The sequence below is a fragment of the Amphibalanus amphitrite genome, unplaced genomic scaffold, assembly GCF_019059575.1.
Source record: "Amphibalanus amphitrite isolate SeventyFive unplaced genomic scaffold, NRLGWU_Aamphi_draft 000764F_arrow, whole genome shotgun sequence".
In the NCBI taxonomy this organism is placed as follows: Eukaryota; Metazoa; Arthropoda; class Thecostraca; order Balanomorpha; family Balanidae; genus Amphibalanus; species Amphibalanus amphitrite.
The window spans coordinates 193344-209253 of record NW_024882258.1 but is presented as its reverse complement, the minus strand read 5'-3'; the positions used below and the strand labels follow the sequence as shown (position 1 = coordinate 209253).

At 46.3% G+C, this 15910-nt stretch overlaps 2 protein-coding genes across 2 annotated transcripts in view; both read right to left on the bottom strand.

Annotated features, from left to right (window-relative positions):
- Positions 1-15910, bottom strand: part of LOC122365803 (tRNA (adenine(37)-N6)-methyltransferase-like) — a 63795-nt gene that overhangs the window by 15061 nt on the left and 32824 nt on the right. The gene's annotated exons all lie outside the window — the stretch shown is intronic.
- Positions 12439-13143, bottom strand: LOC122365798 (ribosomal RNA small subunit methyltransferase NEP1-like). Its single transcript, XM_043337334.1, has one exon. The coding sequence runs from the start codon at positions 13141-13143 to the stop codon at positions 12439-12441; it is 705 nt and encodes a 234-aa protein (XP_043193269.1).

The following is a 15910-nucleotide window of genomic DNA, read 5'->3' as shown; positions in this document are numbered from 1 at the left end:
TCATTTTTTGATTTCATGTTAATTCTAAATGTTTTTGAGCCTATCAAATGATATAAGTATTTAAAATTTAGCTCAGTCGTCCCGGTAAATGCCGCAACTGCGCCATGACTGTACGCTAATCCTATTCCGTTTGTGATGCGAATTACCGGCCGTCGAGGAGTCAGCCCGGGTGAGCCAAACAAGATCCGTTTGACGTAGATAAAACGAATTAGTCTCATGTAACCGGTGCCGTAGATCCGTTTGTGGGGAGCTGATGCGCATTAGCGTAGTGCGTATTTGGAACGGATCGCTCATGTAACCCCGGTAAAAGAGGCCGGTTGCGGGTTGGCCCGGATGGGTCATAGGAGCGGTAACTGATTTGCACATTAGTCACTCTCATCTTTGCAAAAGTCTCATTATAGCCCATTTCCTATTAAAACACTCCTCCTTGTTACTCTTTTTAGCAACGTAATGCTCAGTTTCATATCTTGTTTCAAACAGTTCATGAACTGAACAAAATTGGGCTTTGTCTCGCCCCATTTGCATTGATAAATATAACATTTTGCCAAGGTAGTGATATGAGTAATAAGTAAATTATCGCAGCCCCCCAATTTTAAGGCTCACCCTCTCGCTCGCTCCGTTAGTCGCCCCAAAAGGCATTATACTTGTTCAAAATATACCTTATTCGTGTTGAAATTGAAAGCTGCTCACCAGTATAACGCCTTTTGGGGCGACTAACGGAGCGAGCGAGAGGGTGGGCCTTGCACGTGCGAAATTGCGGGGGGTACCTCCAACTGACTTGTGCACGGCACCGTACCAACCGGTCTCTAGCGATGTGCCAAATTTGAGCACAATCGGCCCAGCCGTTCTCGAGATCTGGAAGCGGGGCTCTGCACGTGCGCACGTGCAAAATGGGTCCCAACTGACTTGTCCACGGCACCCTACTAACTGCTCCGTAACCGTGTACCAAATTTGAGCGCAATCGGTCCAGCCGTTCTCGAGATCTGGAATCGACCCCTGCACGTGCGCACTTGCAGCAGCACCCCAACTCTGGCACATGGATATGCATTATGCATTGCCTAGTGGGTGCCTACCTACATGCCAACTTTCAGCGCAATCGGCCCAGTAGTTACCGAGATATTGCAACTATTACAAAAGTGACACCTCTTCGTTTTGCACGTGGCACGTGCATAAGGGGTCACCCACATGCATCGGGAATAGTCCAATACTTGGTAGTAGGAATGAAGCTACCCTACAAAAATTACCGCATGTAAATCGGTCCAGTGGTTGCTGAAATATAAGCGTCGCAAAATAGTGACCACGGCCGGCCGGCCGCTCATACTCAGAAATTTCCGTTATTCTACGTAATAATCCGCTCGCTTCGCTCGCTCCGTAATAATTCCACACTTCAGGCTGATCCTTCTGTAAATGTTTTGGCAGACTATGTTTTAGTCCGACATACTCTAGAAATATGGTGATGAAATTGACCAATAACATGGCAGTGAGATGTATTTTTACATAACAAAATAGGCCGAAAATATAGAACTATATGTTCTATATTTTCGGCCTATTTTGTTATGTAAAAATACATCTCACTGCCATGTTATTGGTCAATTTCATCACCATATTTAATTATTTCATCATGGCAAAACCGACCATTCAATACATCAATACTCTAGAAAGTTGCAGTTGATTTTTTTTTTTTTTTTGGTGGATGCTCTTAAAGAGGGACTTTTTTAATTTTATTACTAAGATCATCAACTCATATGCATTAAAAACACATCTTAAACCTAAATACACCTAAAACACACATAAAACCATCCACATAAACACGACTTTCCTCCCTACGCACTACCTACGTAAGAACGCAGCCAGTACCCATGCAACCTAATCACTGCACGTTGCACAATACATTCTCGACACTTTACAGTTCCAATTGGAGGCCGTCTGACATGAATGGCCTCCATGCGTCTCTGAATGCCTCTAGGTTATCATTCCATTTCGCCGCACATTTTTCTACCTCGAACATTTTACAAATATATCTCAAAAAGCCATCCAACCTCACATCACCATTCCAAAATTTCTGATGAGTAATGAACTGCTTGGCATACAATATAACCATATTGAGCGACCTTGGACCCATCAGGCATCCAAATAATACAGTCGTGCTGTCAGATTGCAGATGAACACGTCTCCTAACCTTGTTACTGATAGCATCCGAAAGCCTATCCCAGAAAGCACTCAAATGCGGACACGTCACGAAATAATGCTGCAGATCGTCTACCTCACCGCACTCGTCGCAAAAGGGGTCTGGCACCACTTTCCTGCTAAATAAAAATCGTTTAGTGGGAAAATATCGATGAGTTATTCTGTGCTGGAGGCTTTGTAAACGAGTTGATTTGGTTATTTTAAATGGCAAACTATGGATCTTTGCCCAGCGATCTCCAAAATCGATTCCTTCCGCAGTCCACCGCTCCTGGGCAGTAGGTATAAAAGTTGGCATCTGCATTGCATAAAAGTTACTAGTTCTTAACCCAGACAATTCGACCTCACGATCTCCGTAATAAATTTTAGCAGTAGCCATAGCCATCTTTTCTGCCATAGTTAACTTTGCAGTATTAACAGCCAGGGCCTTCCATTGTACAGGAATTGCTTGACACAGTCCAGTATACGTCAGAGGATCAACGCATCCGATCCCATGCTTACTCACGAATTCCGAATAGCTTAACATCCTTCCGTTTTCTCCAATGAAATCGTCAATATAGCGTACCCCTTTTTTGGCGAGCGCGTTGCAGTAAATAGTTTTCCCTCCAATCCTAATTGCCTGGTTATGCCAAATTAGCTGCAGCCGCACCTCTCTGCCGCAGCTGGGCTCCTTCCGTGGGATGATATCTTTGTACCACAGCAGCATATCTCTATAAAAAGGTGACAAATTCAGTCCTTTAACCCACTTATCACTGTAGTGACCACTCAAAATATCTTTCAATGATTCGATCTTCAGTCTCTGACAAAACATTCTCACAAATGTAAGCTCTGAATGTTTCATCATTCGGTTCAGCCATGCAACCCGCTGCGCCTTATATATCATGTCAAGGTCAGGTGCATTCAAACCACCTTCCTCAACATTCTGTCTCAGTACTCTTCCAGCTACTTTCGGTGGCCTCCCCCTCCAGATGAATTTCATAATAAGCTTTTGTATCTCTTGGATGCGTGCATTATCAACCTCACCCGCTGCCATGAGGTACGTCATTTGCGATACTATAAGTGATTTCGCTATCGTTATCTTCCCTTTTATCGTGAGGTCCCTTTGCATCCACATATTCAAAGTGCGTTTAATTTTGCCTATAACAGGATCTACATTAACAGCACAACAATTATGTTTAGCGCTAAACCAAACTCCAAGTATCTTAACTTCTGATTTAGGACGCGTCCTGCATATTGTCCGCTCTGACAACTTACTTTTTCCTAACCACATAAAATTACACTTATCTACATTCAGCATCAAACCTGAAAAACTTCCAAAATTTTGAACCAGGCTGCAGACCCGTTCTGCGGAGGCATGATTTTTGACAAATATGGTTGTGTCGTCGCAATACTGAGTTATAATGTATTCCTCACTTTTCCATCGTATTCTTTGAATATCATTATTCGCTTTAATACTTAAAGCCAAAATTTCTACCACAAGTGCGAAAATTGGTGCAGAGGCGGGACATCCTTGCTGCAATCCTCTAGATGGCTTAAACCAATCTGTGGTATAACCGTTATTGATAACTGACAATTCAGATCCGTTATGAAGTAGCTTTACCCATCCAATGAAATCATCTCCGAAATTAAAACGCTTCAACGTTTCATATACAAACGCATGTTCAACAGAGTTAAACGCATCTCTAAAATCTAAAGCCATTAAAATGCCCTCTTTATCTTCCCTTTCACACAGCTCAATTACGTCTGCTATCGTCCGTAAATTGGTTCCAATGTATCTATTTCTAATGGCTCCGGTCTGATCTTCAGATACTATCTCATGCACAACCCGCGCAAGACGATTCGCCACAACCTTGGCCACAATTTTGTAAACCGTGTCTAAAAGACATATAGCACGTTTATTCCTCAGCAAAGTCTGATCACCCTTCTTTGGGATGAGAGTTATCACTCCTCTACGTTGCGTCCAAAAGAATTGACCTTTTTCTCTTGCTTGGTTTATGTAATCGACAACTAAATCACCTAACTCGTCCCAAAAACACAAAAAGAATTCTTTGGAAAATCCTGAAACTGATGGAGCTTTATTGTTAAGCATAGATTGGAGGGCGTCTTTACACTCTTCGTGCGTAATAAGCCCCTCACACGATGCCTTATCGGGCTCACTCAACTGCGGGCATACTGGCCAACAAAATTCCAAAACATCAGGATCATTAGCATCCCGTCTACTGACTCTGGAAGTATATAACTTCTCAAAATATTCCTTACACATCCGCAATACCTCTTTATTTTCTGATAGAAGTTCCCCATTACTTGTTCTCAAAACGGTTATGTTTTTACCCGCGTTTCTTTTAGCACAAAGTCCGAAAAAATATCTCGTGGGCTTCTCACCCTGCTCTAACCATCGAGTTCCCGAAAAGAGCATTGCTCGTCGCCCATTCTCTTCCTGCACTTCATCCAACGCCGTTTTTGCTTCTTCATATCTCGATATCACGTCCGCGGACTGATTACTAGCAAGCTCCTTTTCTAATTCTTCTTTTGTTTTAATGGCCTGCGCTATTCTATCTCGCTTTTCTCTAGCCATCGCCTTGCTCCTACGCACAGCTATAGTCCTTATTTGACCTAATAGGATTTCTAATCTTAAGCCCATGTCATGAACTGACTCATAAATATGTTGCGCCCTACTTACCTGGCTTATCTCTTGCTTAGCTTCCGAGACAAACTCACTATCCTCTAAGAGCAACTTATTAAACCGCCACAATCCTGGCCCCTTTTTGAGAGAAATAAGCTTTGCCGTAAAAGTTACCACACTGTGATCACTCAACACCCCGGGTTGGATATCCGCCCCACTAACCATGCGGTTCTCGACCAGGTGTCTACTGACAATTATGTAATCAATCCGCGATTGCTGCATAGGTTCAAGGCGTCGCCACGTATACTGAACGGTGTCCGGGTGCAATTCCCTCCACACATCCACCAAACACAAGTCTTCTAAAATACCTGCTAAAACTTTTGTGGCTCGTGTAGGTCGAAATCTCTGTGTTGCGACATCGTGCTTACTTAACTGTACGTTAAAATCTCCGCATAAAACAACATATTTTAGTTCTTCTATGGACAAAGCCTCCAATTTCTCACGGATATTTTCATAAAAAATCATTTGCTGCCTGTCGTGCCCTCGCGTAGGCGCGTAAACCGCAAACAATGTCAGACATGATATTTCAATCTGTAAGGATGCCACAACAAGTCGGCCCTGATCATCGGACTCCACACTGAGAACAGAACAGCGCGCTTGTAACGATCTGGGAATAAGTACGGCTACTCCGGACTCATTTACGCTCGGACTGTGTGTAAAAATGATTTCTCCACCCCATTCAGCCTTCCATGCCTTAGCATCTGATGCCAAAGAATGTGTTTCTTGTAATGCTACTATGTGATTGGGATATACTGTGTGAATGAAATGAAAAATAGCACGTCTCTTACTTCTCTGCCTTAAACCTCGTACGTTGAATGAGGCAAGTCTTAATTCAGCCATGACTAAAGATGAAACTGACAAAAATCATACCAACACGTAACATTCGAAATCCACCTAAATTTAGCGCTTTCACCGCCGGACACGTTCACGCACACTCTCCACACCTCGCCCGTCAAACCCTCCCCGCATTCCCCCGCCCGAGCCCCTGCCCCAGCCCCACCCGCCAACCGGGCAGGGGCGGCGCACGCACGCACACCCCAGACGACAGGTAGCGGCCGTCGCCGGCGAGACAACGCAGCGGCGGGCCCAGGCCAGCCAGCTGCGGGAGCACCGAGACCCAGAGCGGCACAGTGCAACGAGCAACGGTCCGAGACCGAGCACAGAACACAGTGCAACGCAAAAGCCCCAATCCAAACAAGCAAAGACAAAAAGCATGACGAACAAACATGTCCATGTGACCTAAGCGTCATGATATTCACTGGTTTTTAGAACGTCACTCAGGTCGTTCCAGTTACGCACTCTTATGACCTGACCGTGCTCAATCAACCGAACAAAGATGTGTCCCTGACGTGTAAAAACACTATGAATAGTTCCTTCTCTTTTCGCTTTGCGCAGTTTAGCGTAGGCAGCCTCCGCTGCGTCACATAATCTTTCATTTACGTAAAGCTGATCATTTTTGTCTCGTCGACGACCATTCTCATCTTTTCCTAATGAAACACGTTTTTGATAAATACGCTCCCGCACGCTGCTCTGACCCACAGACAAAAGTTGCAGTTGATGCCGTATATGATGATGCCGTATAACCCCTTAAATCTTCTCTATGTCATTAATTTATGACCTTCAAAAAGATCACCAATACATGGTAGGTATACCTTTCCTCTTCCAACTTTCATATTCCTTTGTTTTGAATTTAGCAAAATCCGAGTAAAATATGTTTTCACAATGTATTTGTTCTTACATTATATGAAATGCTTTTGTGAAGATTATCCAAGCCAATAATACATCCTTACAGAAGGGGTTCTCGAGCAAACCGGGCCTTGTGAAGCCAACTGCATTTTCACGGGGGGCCTCTGCTCGTCAAGGACCCTCTGTTATCCTCAGAGCGACCCTCTGCTGGCCTCTGAAGACTATCACTGGCTTCAAAGGGCCCTCTAGTAGCCCCCAACGGCCCTCTGGGTACCTGATAGGGCCATCTGTTTTCTCTCCAGGGGCCCTTTTATACCTCAAAAGGCCCTCTTTGACTTCAGATGACCGTATGCTGGTCTAATAAGGCCCCTGGAGGCCTGAAATAGCCCTCATATCATCTAAGGTGAACCCCTGTTTGCCTTAGAGAGGAGGTCCCTCCGGGTGCCTGAGAGGGCCCTGATTGTGTCCCGAAGGGCCCTTCGTTGGCCTCATAAGGCCTTTCGTTGGCCTAAAAAGTCCTCTGATAGTCCCAAAGGGCCATCTGTTCGACTCGTGGGCCCTCTTTGTCCTCAGAGTGCCTGTTGACCTCATAGAGCCCATAGTGGCCCGACATAGCCTTCATATCACCTCAGAACCAACAGAGAGGGCCCTAGCTGCCCTCTCTGTTGGAACTCAAGTGGCCTTCTCAGAGTGCTCCGACTGCCCTTTGCACAGTGATGCAAATGGGGTTCACGAACGGCCATAAATACCAAAAAGTCAAGTTTACCAAACCGAGTAAATCGCTATATGGCTAACCAAAGAAATGTTTGGTGCATCTGAAACCACATAGGTTTCATATTTTTGTCAAAACCAGCCTCGTGTATCATGTCAGAAGTCGTGACATTTTCTATGTTGTAAAATGACTGTCAGATACTTGCAAGTTCATACACCGCTAGCGTGCGTTCATTTAAAGGTAGTGTGCCAGCTTTCCTGGGCCGTATGGAGTTAATGGCCCAGATAAGGAGAACCAGATTTTTAGAACTTATCCATACCTTCAAAACTCATGGAAACGTCTTAAATTCTTCAAATTTTGAGTACCCCAGTGCGAAATTCGCCCCGACGGGTTGTCGGTCGTACCACAACCACATTTCACACCACTATTAACAATAAATGCACACACTGAAATCGCTTTTACCGATAGGCTCATCCAATCAAGTTTCGATAAACCCGTTCATCATCATCTCCTGCGGTTTCGAACACGCCTGTTAGGTGGTGCGGTAGACCGCGCCCAAAGCCAGGGCCCCGGTAACGTGAGGTAGCCGAGTCGGGGCAGCGTGCGCTGGCCCAAGCCGGGTCCGCGCGTCCTCCCGGTGTCGTGTGATAGCCCGGGGCTGCCCGGAGATGCGGTAGACCACGCCCAAAGCCGCGGCCCCGGCTTGGGTCAGCGCACGCTGCCCCGACTCGGCTACCTCACGTTACCGGGGCCCTGGCTTTGGGCGCGGTCTACCGCAGGTGGCTTCTGCTCATACTTTGTGGTGCGGTGGTGGTGCGTCGGGCCGCGCGCTCTGACTTCGGCCAAGAAAAATGCGTCAGCTGATCATTGTCATTTGGCTGCCACTTTCATGTGGTGAGATGGGGTCATAACTTTAGAGACGGCTGTTTCATATCAATTATTTTACATAAAATAATATTTCAAAACATAAATTAATGTTCGACATCCAAATTAAAGAAACAATACCAATACAGGCTTACAGTTTAAATTCGACACTGTGTTGTCTACGATAAGACAGCTGATAACTCATTCCCGTACGTCGTAACTCTATAATGACCTTTGCTTATTGTCACATGTGCGCCGCATTCGCGATTGTTGCCGACGCCTGTTTGCAGGTCAGCCCACTACAGTTGTTATACATATCGAAAAACCGATAAACTTTTAGGCGAAAAAAGCACTATTCTAGGCCCATTTTTGATATTTTTTGCGATATTAGGTAAAAACAGAAGCTTCTTATCCTAGGAAAAATAAAATGGGAAATCATTGGAAGGTGGCGCACTACCTTTAATACAAACTGCAAAAACTATGCATGTCAATGATCCCCAAAGCCTGCTGCTTCTCATACCGGGTCACCAAAAGCCGCATCTGTTTTGGTTTGGCGGTGATCTAATCATTTGTCATCATGTTACTATCCAATCGCAGTTTTTTACCAAAAAAATATTTGCTTTCGTTTTACCTACAGCAGTTTACACAGTGTGTGCCCGTTAGTGCACCATACCATGGCATTCCCTAACCATTTCTGAGTCACACCGTGAAAGGATTAAGGCGCTAGCACAGGGCAGACCGGCGCTATTGAAGTTTTTGTTCGGCGCGGTCGGGTGTCGCGGTCGGGGCGGATTGCTTTCACCGCGGATTGCAATTTCGACAGACGTTTAACTTTGACCTGCTATAAGTAGGTCAAATATTGACCTTAACTCAAAAATGATATGCTCACTCGCGAGATCTTGTCAAGAGCAATCCGTTGGCTTTTTGTCGCAAGGCGCTAGAACACTTAGTTTAGGAACAGCAGAGGGATGCACGAACGAACCCCCGCTGTGGCCGCCCGCCCGCGGCGCGGCCGCCCAGGCCGCCCACCGCGCCGCGGCACCCGACCGCAACGGACGAAAACTTTAGTAGCACCGGTTAGCCCTGTGCTAGCGCCTTCATTCTTTCACAGTGCGGCTCAGAAATGATTAGGGAATGCTATGGTATGGTGCACTAACGGGCACACACTGTGTACACTGCTGTAGGTGAAACGAAAGCAAATATTTTTAAATAATAAAAAAAACTGCGATTGCAGCATGATGACAAATAGTTAGATCAACGCCAAACCAGCCAAACCAAAGGATCATTGCCATGTACAATTTTTGCCATTTGTATGAAATAAACGCACGCTAACGGCGTTTTAAGTTGCGAGTATCTGACAGTCATTTTACGACATAGAAAATGTCACGACTTCTGACAATCATACACGAGGCCGGTTTTGACAAAAACATGAAAATCATGTTTTCTGACACACCCCAGACATTTGCCTAACTGGCCATATTACGATTTATTCGATTAGGTGAACTTGAAATTTGGGCCTTATCGGTATTTATGGCCAAGTCGTGAGCCCCATTTGCATCACTGTGCTTTGGGGCGATGCCTGAGATGGTCCTCTGTTGACCTCCGAGGGCCCTTTGATTTTCAGAGGGCCCTCATTGTGGTGGATGAGAGCGCCCTCTGTTCGCCTCAGAGGGCCCTCTGGTGACCTCCAGGAACCACCTTTGATCTAAAAGGAGCGTTTGCTGGCCTCATAGGACACCTTGTGGCCTGAAAATGACCCGTATACCTCATGGGGCTTTCTGATCGTCTTAGCTCGCGCCCCCCCTGGGGGGAGGCTATTCATAGCCCCTCCCGTTTTTCTGCAATAACTTCTAAACCGCTTGACGTATCGCCGCCAAACTTTCAGTACCTTCGGCTGCATTAATTTGACACCTTGTGTCAAAATTTGAACTTCGTATCTATCATAGATCGGCCGGAAATGACGTCAGAGTGACGTCATGTTCGGCCGATTTCGACGCAAAACATTGAACCACGGGAATCGCTCCCAAGAGCTCAGTTTTTGAGCTAGATCCAATTTCTTTGCATGAGAGGACTCAGAATGGATTACGCTATCAAACTGGTATATCCAATTTTCAAAATTTCGATAATTTCGAAAAAAAATGTATATTAAAATTCAAATCTTTTTATCTTTTTTCATTTATTTTACTTTTCGAAAAAAACGGCAAATTCATGATAGAACACATGCCTATGACCTACTCTAATAAGTTTTAGCCAGATATCTTCAAAAATGGCCAAGTTATACGCATTATAGCAAAAATTTCAAAATTTTAAATTTTTCAAATCAATTTTTCTGTACGAATTTGACATCGTACACCAATATAAATAGCGCTTTCGTGTTCCTAAGCTTAAACTGAATCTGATAGACATGTTTTTAGTTGAAAAATTTCAGCTTTGAAATTTGACCTTTTTTACCTGAAAGTGACCTGAACTCAGCTATATTCAGATGAAAGTGGCCTCAAATGACACAGGCAACACCGAATTAGAAATCTATGGCCTAAATTGACCATAAAACATGCGTCACGTGACCCACTTATGACATAAGATTTCCGTGACCTATGATGACCTGACCCTGACCTGAAAATCAAAGTACAAGTTTCGTACCCTCAGGGTATCTAAAGCATCTGTTCACGAGTGTGTAAACAAAAAATCAGCCTGATCTGACTTGTAAGACGGCAGCCAGAGCCTAAAAAGTGAACAAGCCAAATATCGATAATTTTTACTTTGACCTGACCTGTGACGTCATCGGTGACCTCGAGGAGGTCAATAAAATTAGGCTTCGCTCGACAGTTTTTCCGGGGCTATCAGATGCCGTTTGAATTTTGACGATCGGCCCAGTAATTTCAGAGTTAGGAGGGGGCTATGAATAGCCCCCCCCCCCCAGTGGGGCTTGTTATGCACAGACCCCAGTGGGGCGCGGTTTAATGGGCCCTCTGTGGCCTGAGAGGGCCCTCTTGGGCCTGAGGGGGCCCTCTGTGTGTCTGAGAGGGCCGTCTGTGTACCTGAGATTACCCTCTGTGCCTGAGAGGGCCCTCGGTGTGCCTGAAAAGGCCCTCGGTGTACCTGAGAGGGCCCTCAATGTGCCTGAGAGGGCCCTCTGTGTGTGTGCCTGAGAGGGCCCTCTGTGTGTGTGCCTGAGAGGGCCCTCTGTGTGTGTGCCTGAGAGGATCCTGTTCGTTCCAAAGGGCCCTCCGTTTACTTCACAAGGTCCCTCATTGGCCTAAAGGTGCCCTCTGATAGTCCTCAAATGGTCCCTAAAAGAGTACCCCAGTACTTTTTCAGTATGCCAAAAAAAGGAAAGTGGTCAAAAGGGCCCTCGTAGTCATTTCATTTTTTCCGAGTTAAAAAAAAAAACTTTCTAGGCTCCAGGGAGGTCCTAGGACCCCCAGGACCCCCCCCCCCCCCTGGATACGCCACTGGTTACGACGCTTGGTTTCAGAGATATTCTGGGGGAATGAGCGTACGTTTCAGCTGAAGACGTTTGGCTGAAATTTTCATCTGAATTTCAACGGTGAGGCACTAAGGTGTATGCACCCTCTCCTTTTCCGGCCCAAAATCCGACTGCCTGGGAGAAGGAATAACAGTGCCGATTTGTCATTTAACCGCACGCTATGTAATTATATCAAATCGAAGCCCCAAAATGTTGTTGAGCAGTTACCACGACAAACGTGTACCACGAAACGAAATGCTTATCTTAGGCAGCTTTTGCCAAATTGTCAGGGAACTCATATTTTTTTTTCAATAGAAAAACACATTCTAAAGAATAGTGTTTTAACTATTTTTTTTATAAATTTAGTCCGAACCTTTCGATGGGAAGGATTCACAAGGACAGAGCCACCGCTAAGCAAAGCTTGTTGCGATGACCCTGCCCTCTACCCTCCGATCGCGCAATTCCGGTGCTATGGCAGAATTTAGAGTCCAAAGTTTAACGTGCGCACAAAGCCGCGCACGGCCGGTCCCCTCGCTGACTTCGCCTGGCTACGGCCTGCCACCAACCGCAACCATACCTGCCAGGAGGCCCATAAATGTCGAGCGCCCGTCGCGCCTCGAACCCGGACTGTCATAACCGGGGACGCGTGCTCTCGCCACGCGGAGTCCAACGCTCTAACCAACTGAGCTACGGGACCGGCAACTATTGACAACAAACTTTCGGTTACACAAAGTACACTAATTGACGGACGAGTGAAGCATGTGTATTGCGTAGAACACTTCTGTTCATGCTGCATTAAAAATGAATCCCCCACCCTACCACCCGCATCGTCATGCCCACGATTCACTGGACGCCCCAAGCCTCCTCAAAACCATCACAAAGCTTGGAGCACGCCAGCGCACCTGAAAGAGGGTAGCTGGAGATGCTGACAAACTCCTCCGTATAGTCCGCGCGGATCTTTCCGTGGGCCATAGCGCCCACCACTACTGCCACTGGGCCCTCGTCAGGTGCTAATTCACGAGGACGCACCACCTTTGTAGCACTGAATGAGAAACCGATCTTCTTGATGCCCACTGGCAAGTGATCTGTAACCGGATTCTTGATGACCTTCATGAGCTTCATATTGCCGTCCTCCGCGCGAATGCTCATCTTGTGCAGCAGCTGCACAAACAGGTTACAGAAACGACGGAAGGTGCGCGGGATGCGCGTCTGCGGGTTGATCTCGATCAGCACGTTCTTTTGAGTGTGGATGTAGACCTGCAGGAGGCCGGCGCGGTTCAGCGGACTGTCCATGAGCATCAGCAGGCACTGGTGCGCTATGTCTGGTCGACTCGAGCCGATGTCCCGGCCGTTCTTCCGCAGAAAACCCGCGTGGTCGTCAGAGTTCAGCAGCTCGAAATTACGGCCGATTTTAACAGTTTCTAGTTGAGCTTCTTCAAGAATGACGATCAGGCGTCGTTGCCGACTAGCCGCAAGAGACGATGGGACCCCAGCGGACGCCAGGTCACGCTCGGAGTCATCCTCTTCAAGACGTCGCTTTTTGCCCATGTTTACGCTGAAACACAAAGCCAGTGAAAATGGGATGGTAAGAATATCATCAAGTGCTGCTCCTAGAATTTCACAGGAGACACAAAAACTTCTGAAGCCGCTGTGGCACATAATAATTATCACTTCATCTTCACGTTCTTGAGCCATATGAAAGAGTTGCGTATCTATCGAAACAATTTTACTCACATCGGTACCTTGCCGCTAATATCTCACCACAGTCACTCTAGCGCAGAGCGCTGAGAATGACGGTTGAATAAGTACTTACAATACTTCTTAGTAATTACATGAAAGTATCCAAAACGAGCGTGATTTTACCCCTAGATTTGCATTACATCTAGCTACTCACAGTCTTCTTAAGTGCCTTTTAAGATGTTTATGATTAGAAAGTGTTAAATGTATAAATTTACGCAAACACATGTTTTTTCATAATTGGTCGCAACGCATGGCTATTTTAGCAGCAGCGGTTTAATTTTGAATCGGTTGCACTGACTGTTAAGTGTTATTGAGGAGGTTGGATGAGCTTCGAGAAGAGCCGTTTTAGAGGAGCCACGGGAACATTTCTGCGAGGAAATCACCTGTTTGCTGGCTGTAACGGTTGGCGATTTATGGCGCGCCAGCATTGATTTCGAGCTTAACCCTCGCCGGACCTATTGGTTTTCTATATACGCGCCGGCCGAGGGGGGGGGGGGGGTACGAAACCCCTCGTCGTTTCGCCCCTGGTGGAGCTAGCGCGCTGCAGAAAAAAACTAGCGTAAGCGCCGTTACGAGACGCAGAGATTGATACCCGATTTTAAATTCCTAGGTGAACCGGTGATCTCTGAGGTCAGGTCAAGTGTCCCAAGGTCCAGTTCCGTTTTTGGTGAATAACTTCGCAAAAAAACAGCCGCAGAGTCGCGATTTTGGCAGCATCGTGTTCGCCTTGCTCAGGCGCATCGAATGATAAACTTTTTGTTTGGGTGAGGTCAACTTAGGGTATTGACCTCGGGTCACGGTCAGGTCAGCGCCCCCCAGGTCAAGAAGTTGGTCGAAGGGGTCGTGTCACATATCATTCGATTCGACAGGTCTTCCTGAGTCCATTGGTGGCTTTCCAGACTCGCTAGCTCAATTTGATCGGGAGTTATTGACGAAAAACTAATATGACTCTAATGACGTCATAAATGACGTCATGCAAGGTCAACATTGCAAAAGTGACGCATCGAACCTTGCAGTGAGTGCATGACATCACGATTCTGTGTGCTTGGGATAGTTGGGAGATCGTTCCCGGCGCCAAAATAGCAGTTTTCGTTTTTCCCCATTGACTTATAATGGTGAGGTCACGAAAATGACCGGTGAGGTCACGAAAATGACCTGACCTCATGACCATTAGGGAAAAAAATCCGAGATATACAAGTTATGAGACTCGTAATGAATACTAGATCCCGCAAATTTCATTTCCCTGTGAAAGCTCCTCTAGCAGTGAGGGCGTTGCGAAGTTGCGACATCTGAACACCGTGCAGAGGTTCACTTATGACGTCGTAAGTCAGTGACCTGACCTACGTAGGGCGGCATCCGCCCCCACCTCGGCCGGCGAGGGTTAACGAGAGGTCAGAGGACCTTAGAGGGAGAGCCTCAAAACCTCCACCCCCCCTCCCCCTGGTCTTGATGGTATTCACTCTAGGGTCCTACGAGAGCTCGCGGCCGCAATCAGTTCACCCGTCTGCTCACTGTTCCAGAAGTCCCTCAATAGTGGCTCCCTTCCAGACGCGTGGAAACTGGGAACCATTGTAATTGGTAATTGGTAATTTGGCTTACGGGCCACCACAAATTGTTGCATTTGGGCCCGGTTCTGTTTGTTCACCAAGGTCTGCCATACCTTTATCCGCCGTCCCCGCCAAGGGTGGAGGCATGTCAAGCACCTGTCTGCTTAACATTGCTAGTTGACCAGCACAAGTAAGTATCCAAAAATGGGAACGCTGAATACGTTTCACTCTCAAAACACCTAGACCCAATAAAAATCTACTTTTTCCTATCATCATTAGTGTAAATGGCAAAAAGCCTGGTAGGATGGGGACGAGAAATGATCGTAGTCATCATGAAAATTATAAATTTCGGGAAAATTATATATTCTCAGTCACCTTTGGAGAGGTTACCGAGAGCTCTAACATTGTTAGGATGTGGAAGAACCACATTCAGAAATCTTTAACGACCACAGTTGTGGCAGTGACCAGCAGCATCTGGACCAGCTTTACAGTACACCATCAGATGATCTCCCCGATATCAGTTATGTCAGTTATATCAGTTATCACAATACCTCAAACTGTTGCTGTACTGGTACAGGATGCAGACATAGGGTGTTAAATGGGACGGTCTTACCTCCGAAAAATTTCATGCTGGCAATGGCGTTAGGCATGGGGGCATCCTCTCTCCGTTGTTATTTAGTGTGTACGTTGACTCCATTCTGTGCAAAGTGCGAGAAAGGAGTGTTGGTTGTCGCGTAGGTGCATGTGCAACGAACATTTTGGCATACGCTGATGACATTGTGCTTCTGGCCCCCACGAGGGAAGCGTTGCAGACAATTGTAAATGAGTGCAATAGGCAAGCTCATCTTCTCGACGTTGAAGTTAACCCCCTTACATCTGTGTGTATGCAGTTTCTCCCTCGAAAACCGTACTCGGCCACTCAACTGGTTAATTCCAGACCTCCTTCGTTGCTACTTTCTGGCCAGCAGTTAAGATGGGTGACGTCTTTAAGTACCTGGGTCATGTAATTCGTGATGATCTGCGCGACA